This window comes from Sus scrofa, chromosome 6, assembly GCF_054392235.1.
Source record: "Sus scrofa isolate SSC_HxYL_T2T_F1_AM1 chromosome 6, Sscrofa_HxYL_maternal_Yorkshire_Landrace_v2.0, whole genome shotgun sequence".
Classification (NCBI taxonomy): Eukaryota; Metazoa; Chordata; class Mammalia; order Artiodactyla; family Suidae; genus Sus; species Sus scrofa.
In genome coordinates, this window is record NC_139388.1 from 33,013,454 (window position 1) to 33,030,120 (window position 16,667).

Below are 16,667 nucleotides of genomic sequence, written 5' to 3' on the forward strand. Positions count from 1 at the left end.
GTCTGCAACCTACACCACAGCTCACGGCAACGCCGGATCGTTAACCCACTGAGCAAGGGCAGGGACCGAACCCGCAACCTCATGGTTCCTAGTCGGATTCGTTAACCACTGCGCCACGACGGGAACTCCTCATCTCTATTTTAAATGTTAACTACTGGGTGAGGCGTGTAGTACGTTGACAGTATAGTTCAACATAAGGGGTTTTCAGCAGCACAGCGATCCTAGACCCCAAAGACAGCGACAACTCAATACTCCCCTGGGAGGCCGGAGCACCACGCCGCCCTGTCGTGGTAACAAGGGCGCCACCGCTTTCCTTCCCACTGTCTTCCGCAAGCTCTTTCTAGGAACTTGCTAAATTCTCACCCCCAGATCAATTCCCAAATTGGCTGCCGAGCACAATTTAAGAATTTATCTCACGCACAGCACCTCACACAGTATTTTGTAGAAAGCAGGCATACAAAATACACAAAAAAATGCTCCTGGAATAAAATCATTCTCCTTTCAGAAAGGAGCGGCATGGGATGGATGTGCCAACCGTCTCTGCAGAAGGGCACAGAGACTGGTGAACGCCAATGTCACTGGTCAGAAACCGGGACACTCAATGCCCACAGGAAGCGGGGACAAAGCTTTAAATAGACGACGCTTATCAATTAACACGGAAGGGAACATACAGCTTGTGACCTACCCACTGCTGGCACTAATTCACATCGCTATGATGTTTCTTTGAAAAAGCAATAAAGGAAGGAACACACATATCTACTCAATGAACGTGAGGGCGTTCTTATTTTTACAGAAAAACCTCCAAGTAGCTGTGAGAATAAACCAGCGCCCAAGAGTCATGTGTTTAATTCAGTATCAAAAGACATGAATGCAGGGCGTTCCATGGCCAAATGCTGAAATGGATCACAACTTTTTTGTAAAGCATTTTTGTTAACGCCTGACTGAGTTACATTCTCTAGACTAAGCACGCAAGCAGGAAAAAAAAAATAATTTGCTTCTCCTTCGGACAGGGTCAAGGCAAAGGAAGCCCCTTCCCTGCCTTACGCTGACGACAAATAATTATTCCATAATAAACATGCCCTCAAATTTTTCAGTCATCTAGGAAAGACGCTGGGGATTGGTGTAAAATAAACAAAGGCACTGATTCCTACGATTTTTTTTTTTTTTTTTTTTTCCACTTAGAGCAACAACTTGGGCCTGGACATTGAACTGTACCTTTTCTTCAGTGCACTTTTCAAATGATAATTTCTTCCACTGTCACCATTAAATCTTAATCCATTCCAGCTCCTTGCATGGGTCATTGAGTCTATATGTACTGCTGTTATTTTAAAATGTTTCCCCTTGGTAGGGAAAGAGGGGGAGAAAAGATGTTGAGGGCCAGATGGGCCTCTTCACAGTTCATTTATCAAACCTAATACGCTGGGCTCCACCCTCCTCTCACTCACGACTGCGGTTAAACTTCCATATAATTTGGTAATCATTTTCATTATCAGAGAGTGACCCTAAAGCAGCCTATCCTGGGACACCCGGCCCCTGCAGCTGCTCTTTTTCTGCCTTTTCCTACAGTAGACCCTAAGAACCTCCGAGTTTATTAGCTGCAGACTGACCTTTGGGCTGCAGAGGTCAAGAAGGGGTCAGATCAGAGGGCTTGCCCAGTTCTTTAAAAGCTATAACAAGCTGTCCATCAGGCAGAGTGGACTGTATAAACAAAGCCCAATCTTCAGAAATTCTGTACCACTTCTGTTAACACTTACCCTGCATTCACACGGCTTCTCCCGACGTCCTGCGGATCATTCAACTCCGGGGAAGTGAATAGACAGCCCTAATAAGCCTATTTGGAGAGGGTTGTTTATGGGATTACCGGGCTCGGGGAAGGAAACCCGCAGCACTCAGATGTGCCTCTAGAATCCCAGGGTTGGGTGACACTGTGACAAACTCGGTTACCCCCGAGTCAGGCAGAATTGACACTTTCCTCCAAAAGCGAAATTACAGGGAACATATGCTTTCAGTTTAAGAGACTTCAGCGGGTCCCACATAAGGGCTCGGCTCCTGGCCTGAGCGCGAGACAAATATTTTAAAACCAAGTTACAAGTTTCGCTTAAAATCGGCTCCCTAATGTCATTAACATAAATGACCCTGCTGAAGGGGGCCGGCGGGGGCGGGGGGGGGGGGGGCGGGGGGGGGGAGCCTTTATTACCGCAGACGCATACTGGAGTTACTGCGGGCGGCGGTGGCGACGGCGTCTCAGGTGACCTGAATTTCTCGAAGTTGTACTCCTAATGCATTCTCTAACGTGCAATACCGGGTAATTAGAGTCATCTGTATTTAACTTGCAGAGGAAAAAAAATGTCTATTATCTAATCTAACTGATCCCCTGATAGCTTTGATGAGAGTAAAATACTGTAACCCACTGCCTGGCCCTGGGCGAGCGCTAATTATTATCTGTCAAAGCACATTTTTCCTCGTGTAATTCCAGAGTACACACCAGGCCAACCTCGGCAACACAGGCAGCTCGGTGAGCGCTGCCGGGATGTTTTATAACTTTCACCACCGCGCGCCTGATGGCTATGCGAGGCGATGCCTGATTCCAGACGGCCAGAGGAAGCTTTGATGAGGAAAAGAAAGGTGCATGGTAAGCCTCTGTTTATACAGATCATATGGATGGGTCTTTCAGCTGGGTCACCGGGATGGGAAACATCAAATGGGGCTGGGGAAGGATTATGGTTATTTAATACGCTGAGGACACTTCTCTTCTGAGCTCTCAAGACACCACCCTCTTGAAATTTGCTTTCAGGTGTTTAGTTTTAAGGGGGTCTGTGCAGTGTCAGCTGCTAAGCTCCTTCTCGTCTCCTCCTCTGCCACAAAGGGCTCGAGAAGTTGTGTTTCAGATGCTAGACTACATCAACTTCAGCCCTGGCTCCAGCTCCTGATTAAATTGTTAGCAGTTAAGGGCCAGAGAGGCTGAAACCAGACTCCTTTGAAACAGGCCGTCTTGGCCATGCTGTCTGAGGCGCTGGTGTATTAGGAAATTATTGTTACCAAGCCAAAGGCACTCAACAGAAAACATCCATTCTCAACCCTTCATCTGGCTGTGCTGGCTCTGGAGGGGGTGGGAGAAAGTTTACAGGGGAATTCCTTTCTTTCTTTCTCTCTCTCTCTCTCTTTCTCCCTTTCCTATTTACTAAGAATCGCCAGGGGGAAAAGCTAGAAAAGGTCAAAAAGAGAGAGCGAGAAGCCTCTCAGATGTCCCTTCACTGATACTGTTATTTAATGAATATACATACGTCCAATGGCAACACAAAGAAAATTTAATTATTAAAACTTCGACTGAAAATCATTTCATTACTATAGTTAAAACTATCATTTACCCCGAACCCCCTAGAAAAAAAGGGGGCAGGGGGAGAATGTCATTGGGAATTTTTAAATTATGGTTTCAATGCAAGTCTGAATTTAGAGACAACACACGTATTTGAAAAAGCAGCTTCCCAATACCCAGTCAGAATGGATGGTCCACACGCTGAACTGCCCCCTTTCTTGGAAAAGACTCATCTTCGGCCTCGTTCAGGCCAATCTATTTTTATGATAATTGTCACTAGTAAAGCCATCAATTATTGTAAATTCTGTTGCATGAACTCATTTGGAGACTATTACGGCTATCAATAAACGTTCTTAACTCCCAGGCACACAGAATTTTTGAAGCATCATGCTGACAGGAAACCCAGCATCATTTTCCTGATTCCTCTCCCTCTTGCTTAGAGACAGATGGTCATTCAACAATGCACATGACACACCTAAAGGGTAACTTTAGCATGCGAGGGAACTAGTTCCAGGCTTCTACCCATCTACTGTTTTTCAAAGAAGAGCAGCATAATAGGATATTTAGTCTACAAGCATAAATTCTGTAAAAGCTGATGATCTGGAAAAAGTTGCTACCCGTAACAGCTTTCTAACCACAGGTTAGAAAGTCCACGTGGAAAGAAACTAGGTGGAAGCCAAAGTCACGTCTACTTGGTCACTTCTAAACATGAGGTTGATGAAGAGACTACTTGCCAGCGATCTGCCTCCTGAGAGGTGTGACAGCACTGCGTGGATTTCCCAGACACCTGCCCCAACTAAATGGCAATACTTGAATTCTAGACTGTCAATGAGAAGGTGCTTCAGCATCAGGGTCTTATGTTACCCGATGCTCCAGATGCAAACACTGATGCTAAAGGTTAGATTCAGGGATCAGTTCATATACACACACAGAGGCCATCATGGATGGTTACAACAAAGGAAGGTACCACGTTCAGGAAAGCTACCTTTGGCTGAAAGCATCTGTACCACGCATCTTTCTCAAGGCCCCTCCGATGAGAGGGATGTGACCGGCCCTCAGGACGGGCTTGGCCACATAAAGCTGTGGTTTTCCAGGAACAACAAATCCCGTTTCGTGACAGAACTAACCTGGCATGCCACTCCCTCCTCAGGTTCTGGCGAGTGGTGAGCACGGCTAGGATGGCAGTCAGGATGTCACTGCTCTGTTCCACAGGGGCCCCCTCTCTTCTAACTTCACGAAGCACAGCATGGGTCTGGAAGAAATGATGCCCCAAAAAAGAGAGAGAAAAAGTGAAAAATTAATAATAAAAAAAGCCCATAAGCAAATAAGGACAGTAAATCAATGGCTTTTTTATTACAGTTCCCCTGCTAACAAATCAATACAGTAAATGATGGTCAAAAATGGCCAGCATATATTTTGTATGTAATCAATGTACATGGCACATAAGGTAAACTCTAAAGCTCCATTGCCTTAAGTAACACATCAAGGTACTGTGCATTCCTGCTCTCATTTTCCCTGGGAATTGCCGACCAAGAGCTATTGTTAGACATGATTTTCACGTAGGCTTCACTGTGTGTTGTTTGTTTGGCCTTTTAAAAAAGGGCCGTCTCTGACTTTCCCTCTCTCTGGTTCCTGCCACCCAGCTGAGGCTTACTGACTGCACTGCTTCTCTTATTTGAATCCTTAACTTCTATTTCCAACCATGTCAGAATTTTTTTTCTTTTTTCTTTCTTTTTTTTTTTTGGCTCACTCACTTGCCTTGCTTGTTGCAAATCAAGAGTTTGCAAAGAAAGAAACATTAAGAGCAAAACAAAACAAAATCAAAGAATAGTGCATCTTCCTGCATATCTTTCCAGCTTTGAAAAGCCACTGCATATTTCAAATATGTACAGGGATTCTTGTGCACAGTAGACTTATGATTTGAGGAAGAATAATTTATTCTACAGTGAAGGCTATGGTCCCTGAAAAAAAACTTAGGCTCACGGGTAAGTACAAAAACACTCATGCCTCCACCTAGCCCTGGGACATGTCAGATGCTGCTTTTTAGAAGCAGTTGAAATCCAAGCATATCCCACCCTGCTCACTCTAACAAGTAGCACTGCATCAAAACTCAAATCTGCAATTGTCATTTCCACTTTATCCACAACTCACCTCTGCAGGCGTATTTTAAACATACAAATTTCTGCAACACTAGAAAAACAATTAAGAAGACAATGGAAAGGACTCTGCTGGGGCTTGAAATCTAAGTCAGAGTTCCCTTGGGGCTCAGCGGGTTAAGGATCCTGCATTGTCACTGCTGTGGCTTGGGTTCGATCCCTGGCCTGGGAAATTCCACATGCCACAGATGCAGCACGTGAAAGAAAGAAAGAAAGAAAGAAAGAAAGAAAGAAAGAAAGAAAAGGGAGGGGGAGGGAAGGAGGAAGAAAGAAGAAATCTGAGCCAGCAAATGCCTTTCAAGTTTTGATCACGGAACTTTCCATCACATGTATTCATCTTTATGTAACTGGAGTAGAAATCTTTAGGCTTTCTATATGTTTTCTTGTTTAAAGAGAGCAGGGCTTCTTTGGAGATGTTATAACAAAACCAAGGTACTAAAGGGAATAAAATCGCCACTGTCTCTGGTTGCTTGGTGTCTTCCTTATTTAACTGATGCCAATGCCTTCATTTACTTGAAAAGCAGACACAAAAATCTGATTGTCACGTATCCTGAAATGCTCCTTCTTTACTCCTTCCTCTCTGCTTTTCCGCGGTGTATACCTGATACCTTCGTGACAACCTTGAGAAGAGGTTGTGGTGAGCGTTTGCTGTTCCGATTACCTTCCATCCATACCCCATCACCCTCTCCTGTAACCACACCCAGATCTCCTCGTGGAGAAGTCTTTTACTGTTTGTAACCTTAGATGGACCATCAACCAACGTGCCCTGCTCTCCCCTCATCAAGGATGTGGACCAGGCCAACCTAATTGTCTTTTCCAGGATTTAGACACTTAAGAATGACAAAGTGGCACAGTGGAAATGAATCTGACTAGTATCCATGAGGACGTAGGTCAGATCCCTGGCCTTGCTCAGTGGGTTAAGGATCTGGCCGTTGCCATGAGCTGTGGAGTAGATCACAGATATAGCTCAGATCCTGCGAGGCTGTGGCTGTGGTGTAGGCCAGCAGCTGTAGCTCCAATTGGACCCCCAGCCTGGGAACCTCCATATGCCTCAGGTGCAGCCCTAAAAAAAAAAAAAAAAAAAAGCATGACAAAGAACAGAGGAAAATGTGGAGGCAATTTATGGATTTCCTTAGTTCCTACCACCTGTGGTTCTCAAAGTATTCCCAGTTTCCTGACCTTCCCGAGTACAGATCCTTCTTTCTTTTGATACCTTGAGTTATCCAATATCCTTTCAATAAACTCCCATTTTGTTCAAATCCAGCGGAATCTGTTCCTGGTTGCTTAGAGGCAAACACCCTGATACAGATAAGCCTGGAATTGGTATCTCCATGGTAAAGGATCCAAGAAAGCCTGACGAGCACCAGCCAGGACAAGGACCCTGGTCTCTGCCTCCAAGGCCCAGAATTACAGTCTCTGTACCCGCAATATACCTAGTTGGACACTCACTGAGTTCCTGGGGCGATCACATTTTTGGCCCTCCAGCACAGGGAGGAATGAATGCTGGGGTTTTCTAGGCGATTCTACTGCAAGAAGCCCAAGCTCCAAATGGCTAAAGCAGGAGTTGCAAGTTCCAATACCCTTGAGCACCAGGAAGGTAACATGAACGAGTTAAGTAAAATTCCTGAAAAGAGCACACGCTCTGCCTAAAAAGACAGCTGCTATTCAGCACCCACCAACTCTGCCGTTCCAAAAGCTGTTTCCGTGGTGCCAGATTCATGAGTTTTCAAAATAAACAAGAAATCTAGTTGTTGTTGTTGTTTAATGTGAAAACTCCTGATAAAATTTTAAATGTTAGATGGAGTTCCCACTGTGGCACAGTGCATTAAGAATCCAACTGCAGCGGCTTGGGTTGCTACAGAGGTGTGGGTCCAATCCCCAGCCATTCGCAGTTAAAGGATCCAGTGTTGCGGCAGCTGCGGCTTGGATTCAATCCCTGGCCCAGGAACTTCCATAAGCCATAGGTGTGGCCGTTAAAAAAAAAAAGTCAGAAACAAAAATGTTTTATATTTTACTTTCATAGAATTTTTAAAGGTTATGTTCCATTTACAGTTATTATAAAATATTGGTTATATACCCTGTGTTGTACAAAACATCCTTGAACCCATTTTGCACCCAGGAGTTTCGCTACCCCATGTTGGCCCCCTTAAATTTTTACAAAATACCGTATGGGCTAGACAAAAAACAACAGTGGCTACACAGAACTCAGGCAGCTGCCAATTTGCGACCTCCACTGTAAAAGATGCCTAATTTCAGAGCGGTCCTGCATCAATGGGTAGCCTGATGATACCCCTGCTCCTTGCCTGTGATAACCTACTTCGTGTACTTAACGTCCAAAGGGACCTCAAAAAGTCATGCTATTTATCGCTACGTCTGCAGGTACCCAAACACGCTTCAGATAGAGAACAAAGTATGTATCTAGATGGCTCCAAAAACACGATGAAAATAAAATTATTTCTCCATTTGGCCGTATGAAGATAACTTTAAGAAAAGTCATGTATCTTTTCTTTGCCTTTCCAATCGTTTCAGTTTTATCCAGAAGCCCTTGTTTTCCATGGATCCTGAACAGCCTCTAAGGGGGAAGGAGGAAGGATGGAAGAAAGAGAGTTTCGTGAGAGCAGGAGACCGTGTCCATTTGGTTCACCATGGTATCCCCTCTTCCCGCTATTATTAATAATAAATGCTTGTCGAATTAGGAATAAAAGAAGGAACTTGGAGTTCCTGTCGTGGCTCAGCGGTAATGAAACTGACTAGCATCCATGAGGATGCAGGTTCAATCCCTGGCCTCACTCAGTGGGTTAAGGATCCAGCGTTGCCATGAGCAGTGGTGTAGGTCGCAGACATGGCTAGGATCTGGCATTGCTGTGGCTGTGGCACAGGCTGACAGCTGTAGCTCCGATTCAACCCCTAGCCTGGGAACCTCCATATGCTTGCTGCAGGTGCAGCCCTAAAAACACCAAAAAAAAAAAAAAAGGCACCTGAAAAACAAGTATTACAAAAACTAAGGGCAATAGAGGACGGTCTTGAGAGATTATTATTACATAAGGTTAAAACTCATCAAATAGATACACTAAGAAACAGTTATGTGCTCAGTCAAGAAGCCCTCTTCACTTCACAAAAGGATTCACTTCGGGGTCTATTTAAATAACTCGGTTCCTCCAGTTGAGAGTTTCCCAAACTTCAGTCATTTTAGCTCAGTCTCATAAATCTTGCTGGATTTGTGTGTAAGGTATATAATACTTAATATTTTTCTTTGGGAAGTTCCCCGATGGTTTCTGGTTAGGACTCAGTGCTTTTACCACTGCAGCCCAGGGTTTAATTCCTGGTCTGGGAACCAAGATCCCACATCAAGTCGCTGCATACAGCCAAAAAGTGCGTATTTTTTTCTTTAAATTGGTCTATATTTTAAAAGAGAAAATGGAGTTCCCATTGTGGCTCAGCAGTAAGGAACCCTGCTAGTATCCTTGAAGATGGGAGCTCACTCCATGGGTTAGGGATCCAGTGTTGCCATGAGCTGCGGTGTAGGTTGCAGATGTGGCTCAGATCCTGTGTTGCCATGGCTGTGGTGTAGGCTGGCAGCTGCAGCTCCATTTCGAACCCTGGCCTGGGAACTTCCATATGCCCAGGTGCAGCCCTAAAGAAACAAAAAGGAAAAAAAAAATAGAAAATGAATTCTGTTCAAAAGAAAGATGACAAACCAGTGTTACTGTTCATAAATGAGACGATAACCATAAAAATAATATATTAAAAACAAAGTTATATGTTTATTTCATTCTAGATGGATATGCTTGCTTGCTAAAGGTTCTGACTAAAGCTTGCTTCCTCTTTGTAAAAGAAGACACTGCCAAGTGCCAGGAGAATGTTAGAGACATATCAGTCTAAATGAAGACCCCCTTGACATAATCGCAGGGATCCAGGGACTGAAAAGGAGCCGAAAGAGAGAACGACTTTCTCCCTGTGCAGTGTCCTAGAGCGCCACCTAGCTTCACCCCAGGTAATGCCGTAGTCCACGTCCCAGGCTCTGGATGCACTCTCCTATAGCAATGGCTTTCCAACACTTCACAGATAAACCTCTCTTCTCCCTAAATGTATTCTTAAATAAAACTCAATATACAAAACAAACTGGAGCAGCTGTCACTGAATCTTTGAAGCTATGGAGGACATGGAGGTTCTCCCTCTGTCACGGGGTATCTCTGCAAAACCCCAAGGAGCTGAGAAACATAATTTTCCATCCTCAAGCCAAAAGTCTTTAAAAGAGCAGACAAGTTTTTAAAAGTTTATACACTGCTGGTGGGAATGCAAAAGAGTGCCATTCCAGTAAAGAGTCTGACAGTTTCTTATAGAGTTACATGCGCACACTTAATATATCACCAACAACTCCATTTCTAGGGATTTACCTAAAGACATAGACTTATGTTCATACAGAAACATGTATACAGATTTTTTTCCCCCCTTGGGGCCGCACCCACAGCACATGGAAGTTCCTAGGCTAGGGGTCGAATCAGAACTGTAGCCACTGGCCCACACCACAGCCAACAGCAACGCCAGATCCGAACCACGTCTGCAACCTACACCACAGCTCACAGCAACGCCGGACCCTTAACCCACTGAGCAAGGCCAGGGATCGAACCTGCATCCTCATGGATACCAGTCAGATTCATTTCTACTGAGCCACAACAGGATCTCCTATACAGAGGTTAATAGCAACTTTATTCGTAATCGCCAAAAATTAGAAATAACCTAAATGTCCTTCAAAGAGGGTAGGGATAAATTCAGTGATTCAGCCATACAATGAATCGCAAAGTCATTACGCTGAGGGAGAGAAGCTGGTCTCCAAAGATAAAAAACTGCATGACTCCATTTATCTGACGTTCTGGAAAAGGCAAATTGTAGGGACAGAGAGCAAACCAGTGAGGAAATTTTTCAAATGATGGAACTATTCTTGTATCCTGATTGTGGTGATGATTACAGGAGTTTATACATATGTTAACACTACAGAACTGCATATCCAAAAAAGTCGGCTTTATCGTAGGTAAATTTTATGAAATTTAATTTTTAAGATTCGTTTTCATCACAATTTTAGGACAAGAAAAAATTAAAGAAAAAGTTGTCATAGAAATACATCTAAAAGGTAAGTGGTTATTAAAACTACAGGAAAACGCATCTGGATTATAAAACAAATTCTGTTGCAAAAAATTTTAAGATAGTGGAAAAGGATGGGTGAAATTAGATTAAGCATTCACCCTACATTGAGAATGGACCCTAAAATATAAATTATATATAATTTAATTAAAGGAAAGATTAAATACAGATTATATATAATTAATCTAAAATATAAACATATAAAATATAAATTTCATAAAACTTAGAGTCAAAAGAAGTCCTCACACAAAAGGAAATTTGCCAGCACCAAAGAGCATTCTTTTTAATAAGTATTACATATTTATATATAATAAATATAATATATATGCTTAAAATAGTGTTGGCTCCTCAAAAGTTGACTTTACACAGGAAATGTTAATAGCTCATCTTCCCATCAGTGGCAATGCAGAACTGTCTTCAAAAAAGTACCAATTTTTAAACAGTCTCCTATGACCAAAAACACATTCTCCTCCTCCCCCCAAAAATATAGGGAAAGTCAACCACAGGTTTAGGCGTCATGCTCTAGAGGTTAAATTTCACTTCACTAGTGATTCTTTTTCAGCCAAAATCTATGGAAATGCTGGCTTATCAGGAAAAGACTAAGGCTACTCTTAAGAGAGCTAGCTGTCCAAATCCCAGCTGTCGCCTCCTAGTTAGAGCCTTTTCTACACTGCAGAATGAGATGACCACAGAACCTGCCAGTGTGTGTGTGTATGTGTGTGGGGGGGGGGGATTCCTGAAAGGCCTTGTTCCCCAATACTATGCCACTATGATGGTGACTTCATCTTAACTCACTCACCACCCTTGTGCCAAGCTGTGTGATTTTAGCAAGAGGATTCCTGAGAATGTCTATGACTTTAAATGAAAACTTTCAAAAGGAAATCGGGCAACCATTGGAACAGCCACAACCATAAGGAGCTTCTACCAAAAGCCAGAGGCATCCTCTTTTGCCTAGCCCCAGTGGGAGAAAAGCTTTATCCTTCGAGGTTGGGTTTTATTTTTAGAATCAGCCCTGATTTTACTGGACTTCTCTCCATTAGGAGACTCTCTCTTAAGTGACCACCCAACACCTGCCCTATTTTGTTTTGGTTTGGTTTTGTCTTTCTAGGGCCGTGTGGCATATGGAAGTTCGAATCGGAGCTGTAGCTGCCAGCCTATGCTACAGCCGTGCCAGATCTGAGCTGCGTCTGCGACCTACACCACAGCTCACAGCAATGCCAGATCCTTAACCCACTTAGCAAGGCCCAGGATCAAATCCGCATCCTCAGGATACTACTTGGGTGTTTTCTTTCTTTCTTTCTTTTTTTTTTTTTGTCTTTTCTAGGGCCACACCCTCGGCATATGAAGGTTCCCAGGCTACGGGTCTAATCAGAGCTATAGCCAACGGCCTATGCCACAGCCACAGCCACGAGGGATCTGAGCCGCGTCTGTGACCTACACCACAGCTCACGGCAAAGCCAGATCCTTAACCCACTGAGCGAGGCCAGGGATCAAACCCACAACCTCATGGTTCCTAGTCGTGTTCGTTAACTACTGCGCCACGACAGGAACTCCACTTGGGTTCTAAACCTGCTGAGCCACAACAGGAACTCCCTGCCCTGTCATTCTTAGTCTCCTATGAGGGTTCCTCATTCCGGGACCCTCACCTGTGGTTGGCCCAGGTCTCTGCCCTTGGTTCTCCTCTCATCTCTCCTGCTTGCTCTCCCTGTGGGTGATCTGCCCTACCAACGGCTTTATGGGTATCTGAAGACTGAAGACGTCCACCAGACGTCTACCTTCAGGGCAACCTCTCTGCCCAGCTCCAGCTCCTCAGAGCCTACGGCTGGCTAGCTCTCCTCCAACAGCCACCGCAAACATGGCATCTCAACCTCCACCTGTCCGCATCTCAACTTCGGTTTTGCTCTCAATGACCTTCGTCTTCATCAACCTGGTCCTTCTCCTTCTACTGCCCTAGAATGACACACGACACCACGATCAGTGCGATCACCCAACCCAGACATCTAGAAACCGTCCGAGGCTCCTCCCTTTCCTTCCTCTGCACTCCCTATACCCCAACATCAGCTCCTGTCATTCCTCTCTTCAATGGCTCCGACTTATTTCTTCCCCGCTGCCACAGGCTTCATTCAGGCCGTCTCTCACCTGGACCATGAAATGGCATTCAAACCAGTGTGTCTGTGTCAATCTTACCTCTTTCATAAATTTGGCTGCTACAGGAGAAGAACATCAAGGTCAAAAGAGACAAAGAGCTGAGTTCCTGTCATGGCTCAGGAGAAACGAATCCACCCAGCACCCATGAGGATGCAGGTTCGATCCCTGGCCTTGCTCAGTGGGTTAAGGGTCCATGTTGCCATGAGCTGTGGTGTAGATTGCAGACATGGCTTGGATCTGGCGTTGCTGTGGCTGTGGTGTAGGCCAGCAGCTACAGGTCCGATTCGACCCCTAGCCTGGAAACTTCCACATGCCATGGTGAGGTCAGAAATAAAGAAAGAAAAAAGGAAAGAAGGAAAGAAAGAAAAGAAAAGAAAAGAAAAGAAAAGAAAAGAAAAGAAAAGAAAAGAAAAGAAAAGAAAAGAAAAGGAGACAAGAAGCTTCAACCTCCAAAACCCCACCTAAGCCAGAGCAGCTCTGTTTATATATCCTTCAGTTATTGCATTTGAGAGACCCCCCAATTTTTTTTTAAAAGTTCATATTCCTTAATCTGAAAAAAAAAAAACAGAATTTTTTTTTTTTTTAAATCTTAACATGGCCCTGCTTACTTCTCAAATCTTAGTTCCTCCTAGCTTCTATTTCATATAAAACTAATTTCAGTTTCCTGAAAATACATGGCTAATCTATTCTATATACTTACTTGTACCTGGATGGATAACTTACCAGTAACTACCAATTCTTTAAGAAACATCTCAAATGACACCTCCTCTGTGAAATCTTCCAGGAACCATGACCTTCCACCAAATTAAGTAGAGTGGATCACCCCTTCTTATGTGTCACCCCTAAGCATCTCAAAAACCATGGCATATTCCACTGCAATTATTCATTCCTCCCCCAGCGTCTGAACTCTATTAGAACAAATAGTTGTCCATACCTATTTCTCCTTAATATCTTCCAAGGTGCCAAGTTTGGCACCATGTCATTGAAAGCAGACCCTGGCTAGATGCTTGTTGAACAAATGAATGAATAAATGAAACCAAATGACGTGTCAGAGCATGTCTAGTGAAAATGATGACAAACCAGTCACAGTACTATTCAAGATCAAAAACAGTATGTGAAACAAGCTTTGGTTTAATTCAAACCGTTCCTGAAGATAAGTCTAAGATAAAAAAAAAAAAGGTTGTAAAACCTGTTTTAAACAATGGCATCAAGAAAAATCCAGTATATGCAATCAATCCCTAGGTGACGACTTAGATGGGCAATATTCATCTGGATGGATGTCTCTGAAAACATGTAATTTTACTACACCAGGATCACATTTAATCCATGCATACTCTCCTAATAAGCCAAAAGAAGAAGACTCACTTTGTCCATTTCAGTAGAGAAAACTAGTTTGGACTCTGGCAACCCACAACATTCTAAGGACTTCCCAGAATTCCACAGGCTCAAAACTTTAAGCATGAAGATGAAGTTAAAAAATCCAGAACTTCGGGGGCTGGGGGTGGGGGGGAATGAGATATTGAGAATGAGGAGAAAAAAAAATCAAAAGCAAAATTCTCAGGTTCCAGGAAGCCTTGAATTTTAAGTATAAGTTTCGCATCTTTCTTGGGGCAAAATCTCCCAATTCTGAATTCATTCAATTAAAACAAATTAAAGCAATTCACCGAATTCTCGTTGGTTCTATTTTTACATTCAATAACTTTCAGTACGGCCTATTTCTAGGGCACCAGAAAGCAAGCATATGTGGACATATGTGCCACACCCAGAATGTGTAACCTCTAAGGTTTTCAGACAGGAATCACTTTGAAGTAAAAGCAGAGTTACTGTAGTTATTCACGACTAGTAATGGTACATAAGTCTTCAATTCTTTTGGTTCCTTTGTGATTTGGAGTAACCGCTTCCCACAGGTCTTCAGCTCCAAAACCTGGACTTCATTCATCCTTTGTACAAATCAGAGAACTTGGTCTAAGCGAATGCCTGCAAACAGGGGGCAGTCCGCAAATCCGGCTGGTGGTCCCTCCGCTTAGTTCACTGGGGGGTGGGGGGGGGGGGAATCTGCTGCTGTTTTGCCAAAATCCACATAAACACCAGGATGCCAGAAGTGCACACCTTTTCCACTTTTCCAACATCTCCCGACCCTCAGCCCCACCAAAAAAAAAAACGTCCTACAGTCCTGGTGGGAAAAATGCCATTCCTAACACTTTTTATGTGCAGAGCTGCCTCATGTGAGGGTTGTATTTCCCCTCTACACACACGAATTACAAAGATATGCTCGGACTGATAATAAGGGCTAAAGGTTCAACTTGTGAAGAAACTTGGTTTAAGATGTTATCAGCTGGGAAAGCTATTTCCTCACATCGGCATTGCCACGGGCTGTCAAAAACCCAACCCGGGCTCCCCTCTTCAAAAGTCCAGGAACACGTTTTTTTTTTTCTTTTTTTCTTTCTTCCCCTCCCCCGCCTTTTTTTTTTTTTTTTTTTAAAGAAGAAAGGCACAGAACCCACTGAGATAGCCTTAGTCCCATCAAAGAGAGGTCGATCCCGGGTCTTCCTTCATTTACTGATTGTCAGTTTAGGATGGCCCTTTTGTGAGGCCTCCGCAGCGCAATGCTGAGTGATGCCTTCACATTTTCTAAACTGGACTGGGCACCGCCGACGATTTCCAGCGTGCCTGGATCCACAGCCCAGCAGAACAAATAAACATTCCTCCCAGCCTTTGTGCCTACTTTATCTCCCTCTCCGGGAGCAAGAGGGTTTGGGGGTGCTAATGTTTACACAATGTGAAAACTTTCTTCCCCCTGTTTCCGGAATGTGAGAAGACACATCCTGGATGACCTCGGCTGAGAGATAACACCAAGTCACCACTGGGTGCCCGTCTACTGGACCACTTAAGGCTGCCGTCTTCAACCCTCCCTCCCCCATGCCTCACGGCCTTACCAAGGAGGACGGGAGATAAGCTGGGCTGTCTTGCAAGAGAGGCACAAAGGCAGAGGTCTCCAAACGGCTGCCAAGAAAGCAGCCTTTTATTTCCACCTACAGAGATGTTTGGTCTGTTTATCGCCAACACCCACTTTCTGTGAATGAACATCTCAGCAGAGTTTACCAAATGCATGCTCAAAAATATACCCACAAGACATATTTTGGTGTTTTTCTCCTGTGTCCTATTTTTTGTTTCTTTTTAGGGCCACACCCGCTGCATATGGATGTCCCAAAAGCTAGGGGTGGAATCGGAGCTGCAGCTGCCAGTCTACACCACAGCCACAGCCAAGCCAGGTCAGAGCTGCATTTTCAATCTATACCACAGCTCATGGCAATGCGGGATCCTTAACCCACTGAGTGAGGCCAGGGATCAAACACGTGTCCTCATGGACACTAGTCGGGTTCATTACCGCTGAGCCATGATGGGAACTCCCCGCCTTGTATCCTACCGAGTTGAGGGAGCTGGCTGAGTGGAATCGAGAATGTCTGTGGGAAAAGAATTCAGGGAAAATGTTCCTTTGAATGGTTTCCTCACCTGTCGAAGGGTATGTGTAAGCACAGCACCTAGAGCTCTTGTGACAATGACATGAGATCATCCAGCGAGAGCACTTTGCCCAATGCTTGGCACATACAGAATCTCAGCACATATTAGAAACTGTTATGACTCATCAGCAGCATTAGATGTTGAAAAAATTGGGGGAAAAGAACACCGAAGGTAAGGGCTACTGATTTTTTTAAACCCTGACATACCACAGCCATCAATGTGAATAATTACTTAATGTTTTTCCCAAAGCACTTTCATAGTTCTTTCCATTTTTCACCTCCTACCAGTATAGAAATCACTATACCTGATGGTTTCACTAAAAGCTACAGAACCACAGCCACCTGCCTGGCACTGCGAGAACTCTCAGGACAGTCGTGGGAGTG

General features: G+C 44.1%; 1 protein-coding gene across 5 annotated transcripts in view; it reads right to left on the reverse strand.

Annotated features, from left to right (window-relative positions):
• Window positions 1-16,667, reverse strand: part of FTO (FTO alpha-ketoglutarate dependent dioxygenase) — a 391,465-nt gene that overhangs the window by 164,573 nt on the left and 210,225 nt on the right. For 3 of the 5 annotated variants that reach the window (XM_084957974.1, XM_084957973.1, NM_001112692.1), the window contains 1 exon segment: window positions 4,444-4,568. In XM_084957974.1, coding sequence (XP_084814100.1) covers window positions 4,444-4,568 — 125 coding nt within the window. 5 annotated transcript variants of the gene reach the window in all.